This window comes from Stegostoma tigrinum, chromosome 33 (genome assembly GCF_030684315.1).
Source record: "Stegostoma tigrinum isolate sSteTig4 chromosome 33, sSteTig4.hap1, whole genome shotgun sequence".
In the NCBI taxonomy this organism is placed as follows: Eukaryota; Metazoa; Chordata; class Chondrichthyes; order Orectolobiformes; family Stegostomatidae; genus Stegostoma; species Stegostoma tigrinum.
Genome location: NC_081386.1, coordinates 22,848,111 through 22,867,475, shown reverse-complemented (window position 1 = coordinate 22,867,475; position 19,365 = coordinate 22,848,111). Strand labels below are relative to the sequence as shown.

Below are 19,365 nucleotides of genomic sequence, written 5' to 3'. Positions count from 1 at the left end.
GAGCCATACGTAACTTCATCAGCTGGCACAACACACACACAGTCAGTGCTGACCAATCTGATGTTTCAGTAAATTTGAGTCCTTGAAAAACGTTTGGTTGATGATTTGCCCCAGCTAGAGCCTCAGCAGATGATGCATTTGATTTCAAGCTCCTGTCGTATGTATTCACGGCCTGGGCCCGGTTGACTCACCCCCAGATCTCTCAGCAGCATCTTGCAGAGCCACAAAGCGAACTGTGGAATTTCCATCTCCATGACGATTAAATGCGAGAAGCTTCACTTCATAGGCAATCAGTGGATCTTGTACAAAAGACAAATCAGTTTTACAAACATGCTCTCAAAAAAAAAGGTAGTTAAAATGAAAGAGGGGGACAGGTCATCTCATCAAGCTTCTATTTATGCATTGTCACTCTAGAACCACTCCTGATGTTGTCTGCTGAGTACATTTATTAAATCCACACTCCAACCTGGGAAGCCAAATTCAAAAAGACAGTATGAGTTAGATGCCACTCTGACAATGCTTATATCAGTTCTCCAATCTGTGCTCCATTTGAGCCTGCCTTTCTATCTGGAGCATGGCATGCGTCAAATTACAATCTGTTCAGTTGGGAACATCTCCAGAGTCAATCTACATTCTGCCCCTACAAGTACAGATTCATCAAATCCCTTAGGAATGGTTTTTGTTCTACCGATCTTAACCCCTGTCTACCCCTTTACAGGTGATGTTCAACACAGTCCTCTTACCCAACTGAGTTATGTTGTACGATGTCACGTTGCTTGGAAGGAGTACAGGCCCGATGAAGTGTGCACCATGAATCCTGCGATAATACAACTTGAATCCTTCATGCTGCCCAAGCTTAATGCTGGATTCCCAGACAGCCTGAATGGCTGTACTGTTCAAAACTTTAATGAAAAGAGCTGGTACTGCTGGAACTGAAACATCAAAAAGTCAGGGGATAACGACGTGGGCGTTGCAAGAAGTAGGCACCAAACTCCTGCCCGCTACCACATAGTTCATACATCACTGATACCATAATACCACTGATGAAGTTACTGTACACCAGTCATAAAGATGTCGCGTATGTACAGTATTCCCACAGCACAAAGATAATTACAAGCAGGCCAGTGCCTCAATCCAGGGCAACAATAATTATTGGTAAGATGATGTTTAAATCTGAAAGTGCATGGTCTCCCTTTTTCCTTTGGTTCAAGAGAAGGATCCCAGCTTTGGAAGAAAACAGGTTTTTAAATGTCTACATTATACTTGCTAAGGCAGTCAGTCTGCATTGCATACTTTGTTTTCCAGCCTATTCTGAGAAACTTTCTTATGTTTACTTTGACACTTCTTCACATTTCTCTTCCATTTCAACAATTCTCTGCAAATTCCAAGCCTGTCCTTAGTTTTAAAACTGCTCAGGTTTTCTAGGGCCTGGACTGAAGATGGGAACTATTTAATATCTCATCATCTCAATTAGCAGCAACATTAATGAAAAAAATGAAAACAACTCACTCAGGCTCCCCTCAGGAAACACTTATACAATCCTAAAATGAACGTAACTACCACAGAATTAACCTCAGCTTTGAATAGCTGCAATTCCAACTTGCCTCGGTAATGCAAAATGAAATATTTCTGTGTCAAAAGGTTAGTAAAACATTCCGTCATCCACAATGTGTGTCTCAGGAACGATCACACACTCTAACTCGGCGCTACTTACCTTCGCCCCGTGTGCGGCAGGTAGCGAGCTCTGATGGTTTGCTGGCACCACGTGATGTATACGCCTTTATGTAGAAAGTGTAGCCAGTCGATGGCTGCAGATCAGTTACCACTTGCTGTAAGGTGGTTTTGCTCACAGCCTCCTGGTACTCCATCTCCACTGGGTCTGCGAAACGAACAAAATAATAGTAAGTATAGCCTAGCAACACCCATGCCTACTCTACACCAGTAATCATTCAATAGTCAATCAACTTCAGGTTGCAGAAGTTAAAAGCTGCTAAGTTAGTCAGTCCGTGCCAAGTGCAAAGTCTGAAATATTTGGGAGAAAGGGCCACTTCTCACAAATTAAACCCTCTGAAATAAGACTGGGACTTAATCATAGAATTCCTGCAGTGCAGAAACAGGCCATTCAGCCCAACAAGGCCACACTGCCCCTCCAAAGAGCATCCCACCCAGACCCATTCCCCTAACTTCGCATGTCTAACCTGCTTAAACATGCCTGAACACTACGGGCAATTTAGCATGGCCAATTCACCTAGCCTGCACATCTTCAGGATGTGGGAGGAAACCGGAGCACCTGGAAGAAACCCACGCAGACATGGGGAGAATGTGCAAAGTCCACACAGACAGTCACCTGAGGGTGGAACTCAACCCAGGTCCCTGGTGCTGTGAGGCAGCAGTGCTCACCACTGAGCCACCATGCTGCCCTGTTAATGTCACAATCGGAAAACCTGCAGTCTCTTGGTAAGCAGGGTCTGGGGCTTCTGGTAACTGATAGCACCAAAACAAGACAAACTACAACAACTTGGAAAGACAGCAATTATACACAGGTTGACAAGCAAGTATCCAGCCTCACAACTTTCTCAACCCGTCCTTGGAAGCAGGAACTGCAGAATTTCTGAGACCAGGGTATGACTGGTCTTCAAACAAACATTTTGAAAAAGAACCAACAAAGAAGATATTAGCAGTAAGCCTTAGGTCTCAAAAAGAAATGACATAAAGCATTGGAAACAAAACTGCTTTTATCTAAGTGGGAATAAATGCTGAGTGAGGTAACCCAAGGCTCAATATTGAGATCGCCACTGTTTCTTATTTACACAGTGACTTCGGTTCAGCAATTCAATCAAACAGGGAAATCTGCTGATGATACCAAACCTTTGGTTGGGGGAAGTTGGAGAATAAGGGGTAATGAAATTGCAAGAGGTAGTGCTGGAAATGGGAAATTACAGAAGCAGTATGTAAAAGACGTGTGCAATGCGATGCAGATTCAATTTACCGTTGGCAGAAGGTGCACAATGGAAGAAAAAATAATGCAAGTTAAGTTTTCCACAAATGGTTTCGACATTCAGGAGAAACCAGAACTAGCCTGGTGGTGGGGAAACTCGAACCTGTCTGGACAAACAAACCAAGACGTGAATGTCTTTCCTGGCTTGTGAATATTTTGCAGTTTCTAATTTTAGAAATCAACAGCTCTTTTGGTTTGTTTAGCTTGCCCTTCAGAATAAGGGTTGCAAAGGAATTTACTAGTGGTATTATGTACTCCACTGACAGCTTAATGCAGAACATACCTTATCACGAAGGTCAGAGGACTGCTCAGTTACAAAAACAAATAATTTGGGACCTAGAGAGACACTGATTTCAAAAATACCAATGGACAGGATTTTTAGGCCAAAGGTAGTAGGTGTTGCTGAGGAGCTCAGTGAGTCCTTCCTTGTGGACAGGATACACAGTCATTGCACAGGAACACCACAGCTGCATGTTTTCCCTTCAAGCCAAAAACCATCCTGACTTGGGAATTTATTACTGCCCCTTTACTGTCACTGGGTCAAAATGCTGAAACTCTGTAGCAGTACACTGGATGTTGTTAGGGTGCGCTACATGTTAGAGAAATCACAGATGGTTGAGTTATTCTGAAATAACTTAAATTGGGGGAGGCAATGGCTAGTGGTATTATCATTGACATTAATCCAGAGACCCAGGTAATGTTCTGGGGACCTGGGCATGAAGCCCACCATGGCAGATGGTGGAATGTGAATTTTATTTTTTTAAAAATCTGAATCAAGAGTGTAATGATGACCATGAATCTGTTGTCAATTGTTGGAAAAATCCATCCAGTTCACTGATGTCCTTCAGAAAAGGAAATCTGCCTTGCATACCTGGTCTGGTCTACATGTGACTTCAGACTCACAGCAACATGACTGGCCCTTCACTGCCCTCTGGGCAATTAGGGATAAATGCTGGCCTAGCCAGCGACATCCTCATCCCATGAATGAATAAAAATAAATGTGGACTGTCATAGTTCAAGAAGGCAACTCATCACCAATGCTGCCTTTAAGCTGAGAGGCTGTGTGCATGCCATTCCGAAGGTCCACGCATGGTCATTGGTGTTTGCACACCAGCAGGGTCCCAAAGTGGCTGCCATGCACAGGTAGGAAAATTAAAGAGAACACTACTCAACATCACCTTCTCAAGGGCAATTAGGGACAGATAACAAAATTCTGGCCTAGCCAGTGATGCCCAATGTCCATGGAAAAAATTAAAGTATTTCTATTGGTATAGCTTGTTATAAATTTATTCCGAAAGTATGCAGAAATTATTAACAAACTGCCTTGAGATGATCAAGTTTTGCCAGAAGTACTAATACATATTGCATCAGCTACATCCCACCCCAGCACCATTACATAAACTGAGTGAGCAAATCAAACAGATCACGTGAAAGGAGGGAGTCATTTGCCCACCTGCAGTTTTCCTGATGTGCAGCACGTAGCCAATAATGTCTCGCGTATTCTCAGACGGCTCAGTCCACGACACCTGAATGGCTGTCGCAGACAGAGCTACAGCTTTCACATCCCGGGGGGGTCCCGGAAGTCCCTCAGCCCACAGCACTGTTAACCGCGCACTGGCTTGGGTTGACCCTGCGTCATTCTCAGCAATACACTGGTAGATTGCTTCATCCTCTGGAGAAATGCCATTAATTGTAAGTGTACTAGGAAAAGAAAGAAAACAACATCAAAATGCATCATACAACTTGCAAACCAACACTGCCCTGGCAGCATTGATTGTTCTTGATCATTTTTCCTTCCCAATTTTCTCTCTTAATTATTTCTTTGCTGCTCTTGAAGATGATTACTTTTTACATACTGTTCCAATGGCACCAATCAACCAGAGTGAGCCTTAAGAATGAATGCTGGAAACCATTCACCCAATGTCAAAGTAACCTTTGTTCATCCAGCTTGTAAATGTTCTAGCAGCACCACTGAAAAGCAAATAGCAACGGTGGAAATCTGCCCCAACTGCCCTTTCCTTATACCTAGGCTGCTAAAGCAAACTGTCAAACCCTCCCTAACATTGCAATCAGCCAGTATAATACACAGCAGTGAGAGATGTAGTGAGTTTCATTGGTATGCATCTTAAACATTGAAGCCATGTTTCCAGGTTATGCACCAAGGGTTGGGATAATCTTTGGAGGGTATGAAGAGAAACCTTTACAGGAAGGGGAATCATAAGAAGACAATCCCACAAAGATGGATAGTGGTGGAGAGGCATTAGACTTGGTTAAACAGTTAAGGCATAGGTGAAAAGACAGGCAAATCAGTCCATCTTGTGTACTCCGATGGCAATCTTCAACTCCATTTTCCTGCCTTTCCCCATGCGCCCCCGACTCCCTTTTTGATTACAAATCTATCTCAGCCTGGAATATGTTTAACGACTCAGCCTTGGAAGGCCCACGCAGTAAAGAATTTCACAGATTCATCGCCCACTGCTGGATGAAATTCCTCATCTTAACTCAAGAAATACTGAACTTGGTGATTCCTTACTCTGAGATTATGTCCCCTTTGGGGGGCCTGGCTCTTCCATGAGGGAATGCAACCTCGCCACATCTACGCTGTGAAACTCCCTAGGAATCTTCAGTACGGTCACCTCATGCTCTTCTAAACTGCAACAGGTGTAAGACCACCTTGCACAACCTCTCTTCATCAAACAGTCCCTCTATAACGAGGATCAGCTGACTGAACAGTCTCTGGACTGCCTTCGACATCAGTACATCTTTCCTTAGATAAGGGGGCCTAAATTGTTCATAATCTTCCAGGCAGTACCATATTTTAGCAATATCTTCCTATTGTAATATGCTAACCCCTTTGAAATAAAGGCCAACATTTCATTTGCTTTCCCTATTAAACTTGGGTGCTAGAGATAAGGACAATACCATAGCACCATAATCCTCTAACCATGTTAATATACGACCTCCAACACCATGGGCTCTTAACTGATGAAGCAGTCTCATGTGTCATACCTTATTAAGCATCTTATGGTTTGGGCTATGGATGAAGCATTAAACTGGACAGATTCAAACTTGAAGTAGCCAGTGACTGAACAGATGCATTTTTCATAAAGATTTCATCAGATAATAATTGAAGTCATACGACATGAATCGTTTTTCACTGGCTGGAAGATGACTCTTTCAAAGAATGGCTGAGGGCAGGGTCTGCTTTGACAGTAAACTGTGATACTTCACAAGCGCCAAGTGCGTGAGAATATTCTAAACATACTTCAGTATTTGTTGCGAGCCAGAGCCTGTGAGATTCACAAGCCTGTGAGATTCCACAATGCTCAGTAAATGGCAAGCGCTATTTCCATTGTCCAGGAAGAATTCCCCAGCACACCACTGTAAGGATTTATGGAATAGTGAGAGCCCTTTAGCACCTTTACAAACTGGTTTATTTCTGGAAGCTGGTGGAATGGGTTAATGTGATGTGATTCATGACAGGTTTAGGCAAGTAAGTACAGCTTTACTTAAAGCAAAGTTTCTAGCAGAGTATTCGGACTGTGTCACAGATCCTCACCTTGGTAAATAAATAATATGCATTCCAGGTGTTTATTCTAAGGCCAAGCATTGCAAACGGACGTCATCTCAAAAGTTAATGTGCTTTGCAGAACTACTGTTGGAGAAGATAATGAACGTACAGCTGAACTGTCAGGAGACAGATATATCTGACTGAAACCCATTGTTTTGACTGCCGCTTTTAATCAGGATGTGGAGCTGCTAGTGCCAGACTGGGGTGGACAGAGGTGAGCCTGACAAAAGGGTCACACTCCAAAAGCTGGTGATTTCAATTAAACCTATTGGACACGACCTGGTATCGTGTGGCTTCTGACTTTTTAATCAGCATTATTAGAATGGTGCCTGACAGTCCTATTTCCTCCTTTGCCGGGATTGTTCGCTGAAGTGGAAGTACTGACCCTGACCGGAGTATCGTTCCACTGGGTGTTGGCAACCATCAGATACTTCACTCAGACCGCATGCTGCGAGGTGATTAAATAATAGCAGATTCCACAGAGTACAAAACTCAAGCATGGTTCATCCTTCTTTATGGCATATCAGCTGGTGGCTGGGTCTGTGCTGCACCAACAACAACTTACTAAATAGCAGACAAAAGCGTGAGATCTACTTTGTATCGCCGTCACCCACCAGCCTAGGGTATAACAATAAATGCTGCTGCTGGTCTGAATCTCTGTGAAAATGGTAAGACTATTGAACTGGAACACGGTAATGCCACCAATTCCTGTTTACATGTGAATCTTCTACTAAAGTACCATCAGTAGAAAGGGAGACTCCCTCTGTGGTAATCCCACAGATCAGTGTCTTCAGAAGCATCCAAAATCCTTTTACGTACATCAATAGTAATGTTGTTTTACAGTAAGACACTGGAAATGAAAAGGTACCACATCTAAAGCTAGTGAAAAGAAAATTCCTCCCCAGACGCTTAACAATCGCTGATAGAACTCGATCTGAAATTCAACAGAAATCCCCACTGCTTTATGAAAAAACACCCCCGAAGTCAATTGCATCACATGTAAAATTAACTTTAGATCCAAATAACACCCACTAGACGCTAAATGTAAAACAACTGAAGAATATTCACGAAAGCTCTTGTCTGTTTGTTTCAGTTTACGATTGAGGAGCTTCCGTGCTAGCCTATAATATGAAAGGTATGTATAGGCCCCTTTCCCAACAAACTTAATGGATGTGAACATTTCATTGTGTGGAGAGTGGACACGTGTTCGTTACTGCACACTTCAATCGGGGCATCCACATTCAAATGAAAGACATTTCACTTTGAAATAGAAAGGTCTGCGTGTATGCAAAGGCTTCCTGGAGTTCTGGGAGTTTCCTATTGAATGCTTCATCCTGATGGGATTAATAAACTTCAGTGAGACAAGAGATCAAAGAGACTCCTTTAACGCCCATTGTTAGTGTCTTCCCTCTCCACTCCTGGGTTAGATACTGCGGCAGTGAATGAACTCACTACTTTCCTTCTGAAGGCAGCCATTTCCTCTCTTTACTGGGGAGGCCTGTCGATGGGTGAGACGCAGCTCTTAAACCATCCTGTGATGTAAAAATGTGAAAAGAATTTTTTTCCTTTTTATCAGAATTCATGACAGGTGGAGTGGAGGGGGGTTACCATGGGGTCACAGCACACTGATGGCAAGGTATCAAGCTGAGGGGTTTATATTTCCTTCGTGACAACTTCAGAAGGGGAGCTTCAGCAAGCTTAAATATACAAATTTCTTAAAGGGGCTTAACAATCTCAGTACAGAAAGCATCTTCCCACTGGCTGGGAGGTCAGGTGGGATTCTAAAACAAGAGTCACACACTCTGTCAATGCTTACAGCAGATGTAGATAGATTGTCCATCAAGAGGGGGTATGTGTGTATGTGTGTGAAAGGATGCAGGGGGGAAAATGAAAGATTTCTGGAGGGATGTAGAAATGTAGAGTCAGATTTAAAATTTATTCTAGTGAATGATGGAGCCAAGACAAGTCTTGTCCCTTGTTCATACGCTTGCAGAATAAGAGGGAAGCGGTTTAGGATTGAGAAGAGGAGGAATTTCCTCACTGAATCTTTCCTGCCAGTGAATCTTAGGAAGACACTATTCTGGTGATTTTCTCACTGAGTACATCCAGGGTAGAGGTTGATAGATATCCAGATTGAAAGATATCATATGGGGGATAGGGCTGGAAAAAGCCATTGACGTTGAAGATCAGCTGTTGAGTGGCAGAGGGGGCTAAGGCACTGAGCAGTCAATCCCTGCTCCAGTTATTGATGTTCCTATTAGGCTTTGGGCCTTCTGAATGTTTCAGCCAGAGTGTCCTGGGGCCTTTGTTTGCTAGATTGCCCAATATGACAGGTGGTGAATGCCCACAGTTAACAAGTGTCTGCAGGACATGCCATCGAACTAAACACCATCACACTTCTACACCATAGTACTCAATGTTAGCTTAAATCGATTCAGGGCTAGGTACTGAGACCAAATTCTTCGCAGCCTTAGCATTCATCATCCTTTGGAATGAGAATGCCCAGCTGAAATAGCCACTACATTCAGAATTGCTTCCTTGTAAATTCTCATTAAGGCTCAGTGTTATTTACACCTCACTGGGAAATGTAGCATCAGTGGAGAGAGTCTGACTGTTTCCTGTAATTCACATTATATGCCTGTGAAGGGTTTGTGTCCAACAACATGTACTGACAGCCGCTGAGGGAAAGTCAATGTAGGGTTAGTACCAGCATACATTCGCACTAAAGTGAGAGAGATACATATGTACTCATATATAAAAAGTTCCAGTATATTGACAGAAAAACAGTCAAAGGTCATTACCCTGCACACAAGCAATCAGCATGACAGATTATCAGAAGGTCATCAGGCCAGACCAGTGCTGCGTCTTGCCCCCGACAAAAGAACCACAACACACAAGGGCTGAGACACTGGAAGCAAGGGGGATCTGAACACAAAAAGCATTCCTCTGGGACTGGAAAACAAAAAAAGTTGGGGACTGGGAACTAGGGAGCTTAAACTCAAGTTGGAGAGACTGGCCTGAAATGCCACAAGAGAGTTTCTCCATCAGGTACTGCCAAAGTTCACTTTCATATCATTTGAACAGAAAATAAATCAACTGACTGCCAGAGCAGACAGAGAAACAGTCAAGAGTTGGAGTTATCCTTGGGGTTGATTGGGAATGTCTTCCCTAACTTTACCCCCTCCATCCCACCTTCCAAAATCAGTCAGAAGAAACTCCAGAGAATCCTGCTTTTGACAGCAGGATATCTTTTCTGAATTAAATCGTGCTCGTAGCATGACCTACAAAACACTCGCAACATGTGGCAGAGATTGAAGGGACTGTGAACCTTTGAGGATTAGTGAAATGTGTCTTAACTCTGGGGAGTGCGAGACCTCTTGGAGTCCTGCAGCCTTTGGGAGAAGGGATGGTGGGTAAAAGTACACAAATTAAAATCCAACAAAGCCGCTAACCCCATCTTGACCTGGAGTCATTTCTGGAAACACAGAGCGACAGAACTAATCAAAGTATTCTACAATTAGCTGCTATGTTCCTGCGACCCATTAATTCAGCTGCCATCTTGTTTCGCCTGCTGTTTTGATTAGGTGCTTTAATCTTCTTAATTTACAGTCAGTGGCCATGGAAACATGATCAGCACCAACAACGTGTCTTTTTTAACCCTGAATGCTAAAATCAGTCCCCTGTGGATTGAAGTGCAACTGAGAAAACATACTTCCTTTCAGGAATAACAATAGCAATACATACACATTTAAAAATACATTGAGCAGGTTGCATATTTTGCTGATTAAGAATAACAAATGGTTTAAAATATATAGTCAGGGCGGAAAAATAACATAAACAGGGAAGAACCCTTCTGAGGATCAAATGTCTAATGTAGCACAGAGGAACTGGAATGTTCGCTTGTGTGAAACACGAGAAGTTAGTAAGCAGTTGCAGCAATTAACTTAAAAGGCAAGTGGAATTTTGCTCTTTATTGCTGGGGGTTTGAAGCTTGAAAACTAATAAGTTTTGTTATAGTTTTACTGTGTGTCAGCAAGGCTGCACTTGGAGTACTCTATACAGTGTTGGTCGCTGTATTTGAAAGGACGCATGACATTGGAGACAGTTCAAAAGAGATTCACTAGACTTATTCCTGGGCTGAAGGTGTTGACATTTCAATGACGGCTAAACAGGTTAAGGCCTTGATTGATTAGAGTTAAGAAGGATGAGAGGTGATTTTATTAAAACGCACCAGAATCTGAAGGAGTTTTACAGGGTAGATATTGAGAAGATCAGTTGGAAAATCTCAAACTAAGGGACATAGTTACAGGATAAGAGGCATTCCCAAAGTATGTCTGTAATTCACAGGCCATGGATGGTGTATTCCATTCTGCTGGCACTCACTTGTTGTTGTTTTTCAGTTTGATGTGACCGCTGGGGGCAAGGATCTCCCCGTTTTTCAGCCAGGTAAGTTGTGGGATCGGTTCTCCCTGAGCCAGGCAGTTGAAAATGGCTGTGGTCCCTACTGGCCTGGATATGGATTGTGGGTACTGCACAAATTCTGCAGGCGCTGGAATACAGAACAGGAAAAGATATCTCAGCTTACTAGGTCAACAGGCAAAACCTCCTAAAATGTGAATGCTGCACAAACATTGCCCAACTCCAGTAATGCCTCAGCTCAACTGCTGCTGAAATCCTCATCCACACTCATGTTACCTTCACACGTTACTATGGCCATGATTTCCCACCCCTCCGAGATCTATTCCAACACCCTGAAGACCATATTCTTCATGACACCAAGGCTCATTAATCTATTGTTCCTGTGCTCATTGACTTACCCTGGTTTGGACTGAGATCCTTCCATGGCCTCATCTCTCCTGTCTCTGTCGCCTCCTCTGATCCTGACAACCCAGAGAGAATTCAAGTGTATTCCCAATTCTGCACCCTTTACATCCTTCATCCAAACAATCATGGTCTTGCTTTCAGCCATCCAGACACTAAAGCTCCAGAATTCCCTACCCCAACTTCTCCATCCTTTTCCCCACCTTCAAAAAACTTGGTCAAATTTTTCAGCTGTCTGTCCTAACAGTTCCTTCTTTGGCTCAGCATTACTTTCAGCCTGATCATGCCCTGTGGAATGCCTGAGGACCGCTCACTTTGTTAAAGGTGTTACACAAATGCAAGTTGTTACTGCAGCTTCTGGTAATGGAGCTCAGCGGCTCCCTGAAAAATAAGAACATTAGTGCTGCCGTCTCACCATTCTTCCTTTATTTTGTCCTGTACTGTTCTCCAATTATGTTCATATTCAACATTTCTTTGTCCATCCAACAAAATAAAAGATAACAAAGTGTGGAGCTGGATGAACACAGCAGGCCAAGCAGCATCTCAGGAGCACAAAAGCTGACGTTTCGGGCCTACACCACCGATGAAGGGTCTAGGCCCGAAACGTCAGCTTTTGTGCTCCTGAGATGCTGCTTGGCCTGCTGTGTTCATCCAGCTCCACACTTTGTTATCTTGGATTCTCCAGCGTCTGCAGTTCCCATTATCTCTGACCAAAATAAAAGGTAGGAGTATTTCTGAGGTGCATTTATAATTCCCACTTTTAAAAGAAAGCATTCTGCACTGAACTGTTAAAAAGAAGACTGATGATATCACTTTTGTAGGCTTTTACTGTAATATACCAATTAAACTGAACATTACTCGCACATTAATTAACAGGTGCAGAATTTCTTTTTAATTCATCCGTTTGATGTAGGCCTTCTGGGTGGTCAGCATTTATTGCCCATCCCTAGGTGCCCTTCAGAAGGTGGTATTTGAGCTGCCATCTTGAACCACTGCAGTCCACATGAAGTAGCATGGCCCACAATGCCGTTAGGGAGAGAATTCCAGGATTTTACCCAACAACAGTGAGGGAACGATGATATATTTCCAAATCAGGATGATGGCAGGCTTGGAGGGGATCTTGCAGATGGTGGAGTTTCCATATGGCTGCTGCCCCTAACCCCCTAGATGGAAGGGGCCGTGGGTTTGGAAGAGACTGCCGAAGGATCATGGGTGGATTTTTATATTTCAAAATTGAAAGTTCTCTTTCAATAATAGATATATACAAAAAGATTCAGCTTGTACAGTTATAACATTGCCTTACTTCCTGCACAAGTGTGATACTACACGCAATTCACAGTCTTTCTTGTCATCTTTCATTTCAAAGGATCTCTCATTTATCTTTCAAAATCTCTCAAGATGCATGCAGCTTCATTCCATACAAAGTCAGTTACTACCGACACAGCATACATCTGCAAACCCTCTCTGACTCAAACCACAACAGTCTGATGTTACAGAGTTCCTAAAGATTCCCTCCTTGAATCCTCTAAACTGGTGAGCTCTGGCAGTGTTAGGGGCTACCACAATGTCCAATTCACATTTCCTTCCCTTTCATTCTTTCCACTGTTTGTTCTTTCGAACTACATAACATAGAGTAACACAGTCTCTGCTGTATTCTTCTTGTCATACATCAACACCAGGCTTTGATCAAAAGCTGCCAAGCAAAAAAATCTGTTCCTTTCAGTGATAGTCTTACCCAAATCCTCATTACACCCTAAACTGTTAAACTACCAAACAGCAAACACAGACAACACTGCAATTAGCTTTCTATTTACCTTTTGCTGCTTTGCTGCTCAATCACATGGTGACCTCCAGGTCATATAGGCATTCCTTGGAACCTAATGATGTTACAATCAGAAAACCAATTAACTCCCTTCCAGGGATATCGTTACACTGAAACCTACAGTCCCTCACTCACACTTTGCTTTTTGTATTAATCCAGAATATTAGCCTTCACCACTCTACTTGAGAACATTTAATTATTAATCACTCTGTATGAAAAAATGGTTATAAATACTGGCTCTGATATGCCTTTTACCTTTCTTAGTCCCATGATTGTGATTTAATTTGATTCAGTCCTTCCAATTACATATTTCCACGCTGCTGAATACCTGATATTTCTAAAAGGACTCCTCTGCATTTTCAAATTTAAAAAGTTGGAGGTTTTAAAAATATCTCCTCATTATTCCACCCTTTGACATAAGAAATTGGACTTTCTGTCCTTCTTCACAATACAATTAAAATCTGGGTTCTTTTCTGGTGTGATGATCAGGACTGAGCTCAATATTCAGGATATGGTCTGAGCAGAGCACTAAGCAATGTCAACGTACAGTTGTTATAATCTAGGCAGGTCTGACAGGGATACTGGAGACCGAATGGAGTTAGCAGATTGATTATTTCTTAATTATAGGGTCATTTGATGGGTATTTGACTGGGAATACATAATGGGAGGAGGGGATTGAGGGGTCTTGTGGCGCAGTGGTAGTATCCCTTCCTCTGAGCCAGGAGACCCAGGTTTAAGTCCTACCTACTCCTGAGATCTATCCCAACATCCCTGGGCAGATTGATTTGGAAAATATCATTACATCTGGGGAACAAGCTATCAGTTTTGCTGGTACTTTTAAAATTGAGATTAAAATTCTGCCTGGAAAAGTATACACCTGGACTCTATCTGACCAGCACTTAACCTCCAGGATTAACAAGTGTGATAACTGCAGATTTGAAATCCACAGATCTAACACCAACTGCCAGGAAATGGAAAGGCAGTTCACAGAAGGACTAGGCTTGTGGAAGGTGCTGCATAGTGTCCTGGACACTGATGATGAGTATGCTCACATAGTGTGAGGGGTAAGTTTTGTGAGTGGTTGCCTTGTTTTAGATAGTGCATTCTGTCAAGGTGTGGCAGATTCCTTACCTGGTAAAGCCGATCACGCACCAAATCACGAACTTGGCACTGCCTAGCTCTCTTTACCCACCAATCAGGCACAGCTCTCCATGCACCTCTCTTTTGAGAGGCTGGCTTTGAACCAAAGTGGACTAGCCTCAATCTTACCTCTGCAGACTATGCTCTTAGGAGGTTTGGATCCGAGGAAGAATCTTCATCACTAGTACTCCCTTACAGTCCTCCCTGATCCATGTGCCCACACAGAGATCCTTATAAACCTTATTTCAATCCTAACCATCGGCACTGCTGTACAGCCCCAGGCTCTGGTGAGCTCACACTGTGCACATGAGACGCTGCTTTGGCAAAAGACGTTTATACTTGATAGAAACTCTTCCCCTCCTATCAATTCCTGTCCAACCTTCCATTCACTGACACGATCATAAGCTCTCCTTTTTTCATTCATAATCCTCCTTTTGTCAACACACATGGCACCCTTCTCTCTTCAGAAGATTAGATGTCTGTAATCATATATCACCTTTTTTTCCTGACTCAACCATTTTTCACTTCTCATTTGTCCCCTTTCTCCAGTTGCTCTCAGCCCTTCCTTTTTCAGATGCATTCTCCCCAAATCAAGTGTATCTGATGTTTAATAGATTTCAATCTATTAAAAGACGTTCAGAGATTTACAGGGGTTTTCTTGTAAATTTATAGTTTATCACAGACATCAGTTTCCATCTTTCCCTGTCCAGAAGCCAACTCCCATTGGAGCTGGGACCCACTCGCAAACAACGTCCAAACAGCATCAGTATTCTTAATCAACACTAAAGCTGATCCGGTTTACATTTAAAGAGTCCTTCATTTCTAACGCTGATATTTTGTTATACTCTTTCCCTCCTCCATCTACAAACACAGTCTCCCACTCATCCCACCCTTTTCCAAACACACCCTCATTTCTTGCCTCTTTGCAAAGGGAGGGAGATGTCTATTCTCCATTGGCTTCCCTTTTAGTTTATCCTTTCTCCAGATTCAAACCCAAATGTAGTGGTTCATCTGGCAAACAGCTTAAAACAATCCAAAAGGGAATTAAGAGCACTTTGAGCAAAATTACAAGGTGCTGCTGTCGACAGCCTCCAGCTACCTCCTACTCCAAGCAATTTTCACTTTTATACAAATAGGCCATGCTATTTTGGCAACTTGCCAAACCCCATTTTAGTCCATTTTTTATCTGCAACCTTTGGATCCAGCATGACATTTTCTTCACTGACTTCAATGTATCGAACACATACTGATTAACAAAACTATTAATGAAACACATGCTGTCATCAGAAACCTATCCAACTGACATGCACAGATTCCAGCATGTGTATTCTTCAGAGTTAGCTGCAGGGAGAACAAGTAAATGTGTGCGGTCATGGCTCTAAGAAAAACTGCAGATTTCCACTCAAATTTTAATTTTTTGTCAACTTCCTCCCAAATGTTGTGAATACACTTGATGTCTCCATAATGGCTGGAGGCCCATGGCAGCAGACACAGCAACTATAGGTACATGCGCTAGATTAAGGGGAATGTGATGATATTGCAAAAGGAACAAACAAGAAAAGGGGGACATGTGTCATGACACTTCAGGTTTACTTTTACAGTGACAGCTTATAAAGTACATTCTAAATTTCTGACAATCGACATTACACAAGCCCACTCCAAGATTCATAGCTGCTGTAATTGAGAAAAGAAGTTTGGGGTGACTGTGAGTTATCTGAAACAACTCCGACACACAGGTGGCACATGACTCAGTGGTTAGCATGGCTGCCTCACGACACCAGAAACCTGGCTCCGATTCCACACTCAAGCGACTGTGTGGAGTTTGCACATTCTCCCTGTGTCGGTGTGGGTTTCCTCTGGGTGCTCCAGTTTCCTCCCACAGTCTAAAGACGTGCAGGCTAGGTGGATTGATCATGCTAAATTGCCTGTAGTGTCCAGGGGTGTACGGATTAGGCGCGTTACAGGGGTGTGATGCTCTGAGTGGCAGTGTGGACTCAGGCTGAAAGGCCTGTTTCCACACTGTAGGAATTCTATGATCTATTCCTACTATAAACAGCACTTCCACAGAGCCATCATCAGTACAATACCATTGTCGTTACGGCACACACATACACCGTCACCGTTGTTACGGCACTCACACATCGTCATCGTCGTTACGGCACTCACACAGTTCCTCCGTCATTACGGCACTCACACATCGCCACTGCCATTACGGCACTCACACAGCAACTCCGCCATTACGGCACTCACACAGCGCCTCCGTCATTACAGCACTCATACAGCGCCTGCGTCATTACGGCACTCACACATCGTCACCATCATTACGGCACTCACACAGCGCCTCTGTCCTTACGGCACTCACACAGCGCCTGCTTCATTACGGCACTCACACATCGTCACCATCATTACGGCACGCACACAGCGCCTCTGTCCTTACGGCACTCACACAGCGCCTCCGTCATTACAGCACTCACACATGGTCTCCGTCATTACGGCACTCACACATCGTCACCATCATTACGGCACTCACACAGCGCCTCTGTCCTTACGGCACTCACACATCGTCACCATCATTACGGCACTCACACAGCGCCTCTGTCCTTACGGCACTCACACAGCGCCTCCGTCATTACAGCACTCACACATCGTCACCGTCATCCCGGCACTCACACAGCTGCTCCATCATTACGGCACTCACACAGCGCCTCTGTCCTTACGGCACTCACACAGCTCCTCCGTCATTACGGCACTCACACAGCGCCTCCGTCATTACGGCATTCACACTTCGTCACCATCATTACGGCACTCACACAGCGGCTGCGTCATTACGGCACTCACACAGCGGCTGCGTCATTATGGCACTCACACAGCGCCTCCGTCATTACAGCACTCACACATGGTCACCGTCATTACGGCACTCACACATCGTCACCATGATTACGGCACTCACACAGCGCCTCCGTCATTACGGCACTCACACAGCGCCTCCGTCATTACAGCACTCACACATCGTCACCATCATTACGGCACTCATACAGCGCCTCTGTCCTTACGGCACTCACACAGCGCCTCCGTCATTACAGCACTCACACGTCGTCACCGTCATCACGGCACTCACACAGCGCCTCCGTCATTACGGCACTCACACATCGTCACCGTCATCCCGGCACTCACGCAGCTGCTCCATCATTACGGCACTCACACAGCGCCTCTGTCCTTATGGCACTCACACAGCTCCTCCGTCATTACGGCACTCACACATCGTCACCGTCATCCCGGCACTCACACAGCGCCTCCATCATTATGGCACTCACACAGCGCCTCCGTCATTACGGCACTCACACAGCTCCTCTGTCCTTACGGCACTCACACAGCGCCTCCATCATTATGGCACTCACACAGCGCCTCCGTCATTATGGCACTCACACAGCGGCTCCGTCATTACGGCACTCACACATCGTCACCGTCATTACGGCACTCACACAGCGGCTGCGTCATTACGGCACTCACACAGCGGCTCCGCCATTATGGCACTCACACATCGTCACCGTCATTACGGCACTTACACATCTTCACCGTCATTATGGCACTCACACTTCGTCACCGTCATCCCGGCACTCACACAGCGCCTCCGTCATTATGGCACTCACACAGCGCCTCCGTCATTACGGCATTCACACTTCGTCACCGTCATCTCGGCACTCACACAGCGCCTCCGTCATTATGGCACTCACACAGCGTCTCCGTCATTACGGCACTCACACAGCTCCTCTGTCCTTACGGCACTCACACAGCGCCTCCATCATTATGGCACTCACACAGCGCCTCCGTCATTACGGCATTCACACTTCGTCACCGTCATTACGGCACTCACACAGCGGCTGCGTCATTACGGCACTCACACAGCGGCTCCGCCATTATGGCACTCACACAGCGGCTCCGTCATTACGGCACTCACACATCGTCACCGTCATTACGGCACTTACACATCTTCACCGTCATTATGGCACTCACACATCGTCACAGTCATCACGGCACTCACACAGCGCCTCCGTCATTATGGCACTCACACAGCGCCTCCGTCATTACGGCATTCACACTTCGTCACCGTCATCCCGGCACTCACACAGCGCCTCCGTCATTATGGCACTCACACAGCGCCTCCGCCATTATGGCACTCACACAGCGGCTCCGTCATTACGGCACTCACACATCGTCACCGTCATTACGGCACTTACACATCTTCACCGTCATTATGGCACTCACACATCGTCACAGTCATCACGGCACTCACACAGCGCCTCCGTCATTATGGCACTCACACAGCGCCTCCGTCATTACGGCATTCACACTTCGTCACCGTCATCCCGGAACTCACACAGCGCCTCCGTCATTATGGCACTCACACAGCGTCTCCGTCATTACGGCACTCACACAGCTCCTCTGTCCTTACGGCACTCACACAGCGCCTCCATCATTATGGCACTCACACAGCGCCTCCGTCATTACGGCATTCACACTTCGTCACCGTCATTACGGCACTCACACAGCGGCTGCGTCATTACGGCACTCACACAGCGGCTCCGCCATTATGGCACTCACACAGCGGCTCCGTCATTACGGCACTCACACATCGTCACCGTAATTACGGCACTTACACATCTTCACCGTCATTATGGCACTCACACATCATCACCGTCATCACGGCACTCACACAGCGCCTCCGTCATTATGGCACTCACACAGCGCCTCCGTCATTACGGCATTCACACTTCGTCACCGTCATTACGGCACTCACACAGCGCCACCGTCATTACGGCACTCACACAGTGCCTCCGTCATTACGGCACTCACACAGCGCCACCGTCATTACGGCACTCACACAGCGCCACCGTCATTACGGCACGCACACAACCTCACTGTCATTACGGCACTGACGCAGCTCCTCCGTCATTACGACGCACACATCATCACCGTCATTACGGCACTCACACAGCGCCTCCGTCATTACGG

General features: G+C 44.9%; 1 protein-coding gene across 2 annotated transcripts in view; it reads right to left on the bottom strand.

Moving 5' to 3' along the window:
- igdcc3 (immunoglobulin superfamily, DCC subclass, member 3) overlaps window positions 1–19,365 on the bottom strand; it is a 124,897-nt gene that overhangs the window by 10,037 nt on the left and 95,495 nt on the right. Inside the window, exons 7-11 of one of the 2 annotated variants that reach the window (XM_048563108.2) lie at window positions 10,953–11,118; window positions 4,452–4,699; window positions 1,715–1,879; window positions 744–932; window positions 192–299 (exon numbers count right to left, since the gene is read on the bottom strand). In XM_048563108.2, coding sequence (XP_048419065.1) covers window positions 192–299; window positions 744–932; window positions 1,715–1,879; window positions 4,452–4,699; window positions 10,953–11,118 — 876 coding nt within the window. The remainder of the gene's footprint in view (window positions 1–191; window positions 300–743; window positions 933–1,714; window positions 1,880–4,451; window positions 4,700–10,952; window positions 11,119–19,365) is intronic. The other variant, XM_048563109.2, reaches the window with a different exon arrangement.